At 55.8% G+C, this 921-nt stretch overlaps 1 protein-coding gene across 1 annotated transcript in view; it reads right to left on the minus strand.

Annotated features, from left to right (window-relative positions):
• Positions 1-311: 311 nt before the first annotated feature.
• Positions 312-921, minus strand: part of NMRAL1 (NmrA-like family domain containing 1) — a 21,184-nt gene continuing 20,574 nt past the window's right edge. Inside the window, exon 4 of the mRNA XM_011961334.1 lies at positions 312-612. Coding sequence (XP_011816724.1) covers positions 400-612 — 213 coding nt within the window. The 3' untranslated portion in view covers positions 312-399. The remainder of the gene's footprint in view (positions 613-921) is intronic.

Consider the following 921-nt stretch of genomic DNA (forward strand, 5'->3'; position numbering starts at 1 on the left):
CAGCTCACATGTACAGATGGCCTTACTGACTCTGGAGATGAAAAGGGGTGTGTCGGAAGGTCGGCTCCTGGGGCTCCTGTGTCCTGTGCTATGTCCCCGTCTGTAAATGAATTTCAAATGTGATGGGAACAGAGGCTGCTGGTCAGAGCTGCTCTGCTAGCTGAGGTCAGAACGGGCCACTTCACACCTGTTTGACTAAACACACGTGTAGGTCACTCGTCCCAGTCACCAAGTGATCCCTTCAGCCCTGGACCCCCTCTTACTGCTGTGTTGGTACCCAGCTATCACCCCAAGCCAAATCCTGGAAGCCATCTGGGAGAACAATGGCTTTATTCAGAAGTCGGCGCCTCTGCCCCTCTGGTGTCCCCAACCCCGACAAGGGGCAGCAAGGTGGGCAGGTCACGGCAGGGCGAAGTCCCCTTTGTGCTGTTCCAGCCACTGGTCCAGCGTCAGGGCCTTGGGGTTGAGTCTCAGGGTCAGCTCGATGTCATGGTTGGGTCTCAGGGCATAGAAACGGAACATGTTGGCCAGGTCCTGGGCCCCGGGAAAGCCAAGCTTTTCATAGTCCTCAGGAGTCATCTGGAAGCAGAGGAGCCTGTTGTGGCCAGTGTCCTCCAGTGCCCTGGGAGGTGGCAAGCTGGGGGGGAAGGCCAGATGGGCTGGGGTCTCCCGACTTGCTACACCTAGAACCACTACTGTCTCGGTCGCTGACCCAGGTCCTCAGGACAAGGTCATTTGAAAACTTAGTAGAAGTTAGAAGAGCCGAAAGGTGAGAAACCGCTACTCTCTTGAGCAGCCTGACATTCTAGATCAGTTTAAAGATTGTTCTTAGCCAGAGGCTGTGGCTCATTCCCATAATCCCTGCACTTGGGGAGGCTGAGGCGGGCAAATCACTTGAGGCCAGGAGTTTGAGACCAGCCT

The sequence above is a fragment of the Colobus angolensis genome, unplaced genomic scaffold (genome assembly GCF_000951035.1).
Source record: "Colobus angolensis palliatus isolate OR3802 unplaced genomic scaffold, Cang.pa_1.0 Scaffold55, whole genome shotgun sequence".
Classification (NCBI taxonomy): Eukaryota; Metazoa; Chordata; class Mammalia; order Primates; family Cercopithecidae; genus Colobus; species Colobus angolensis.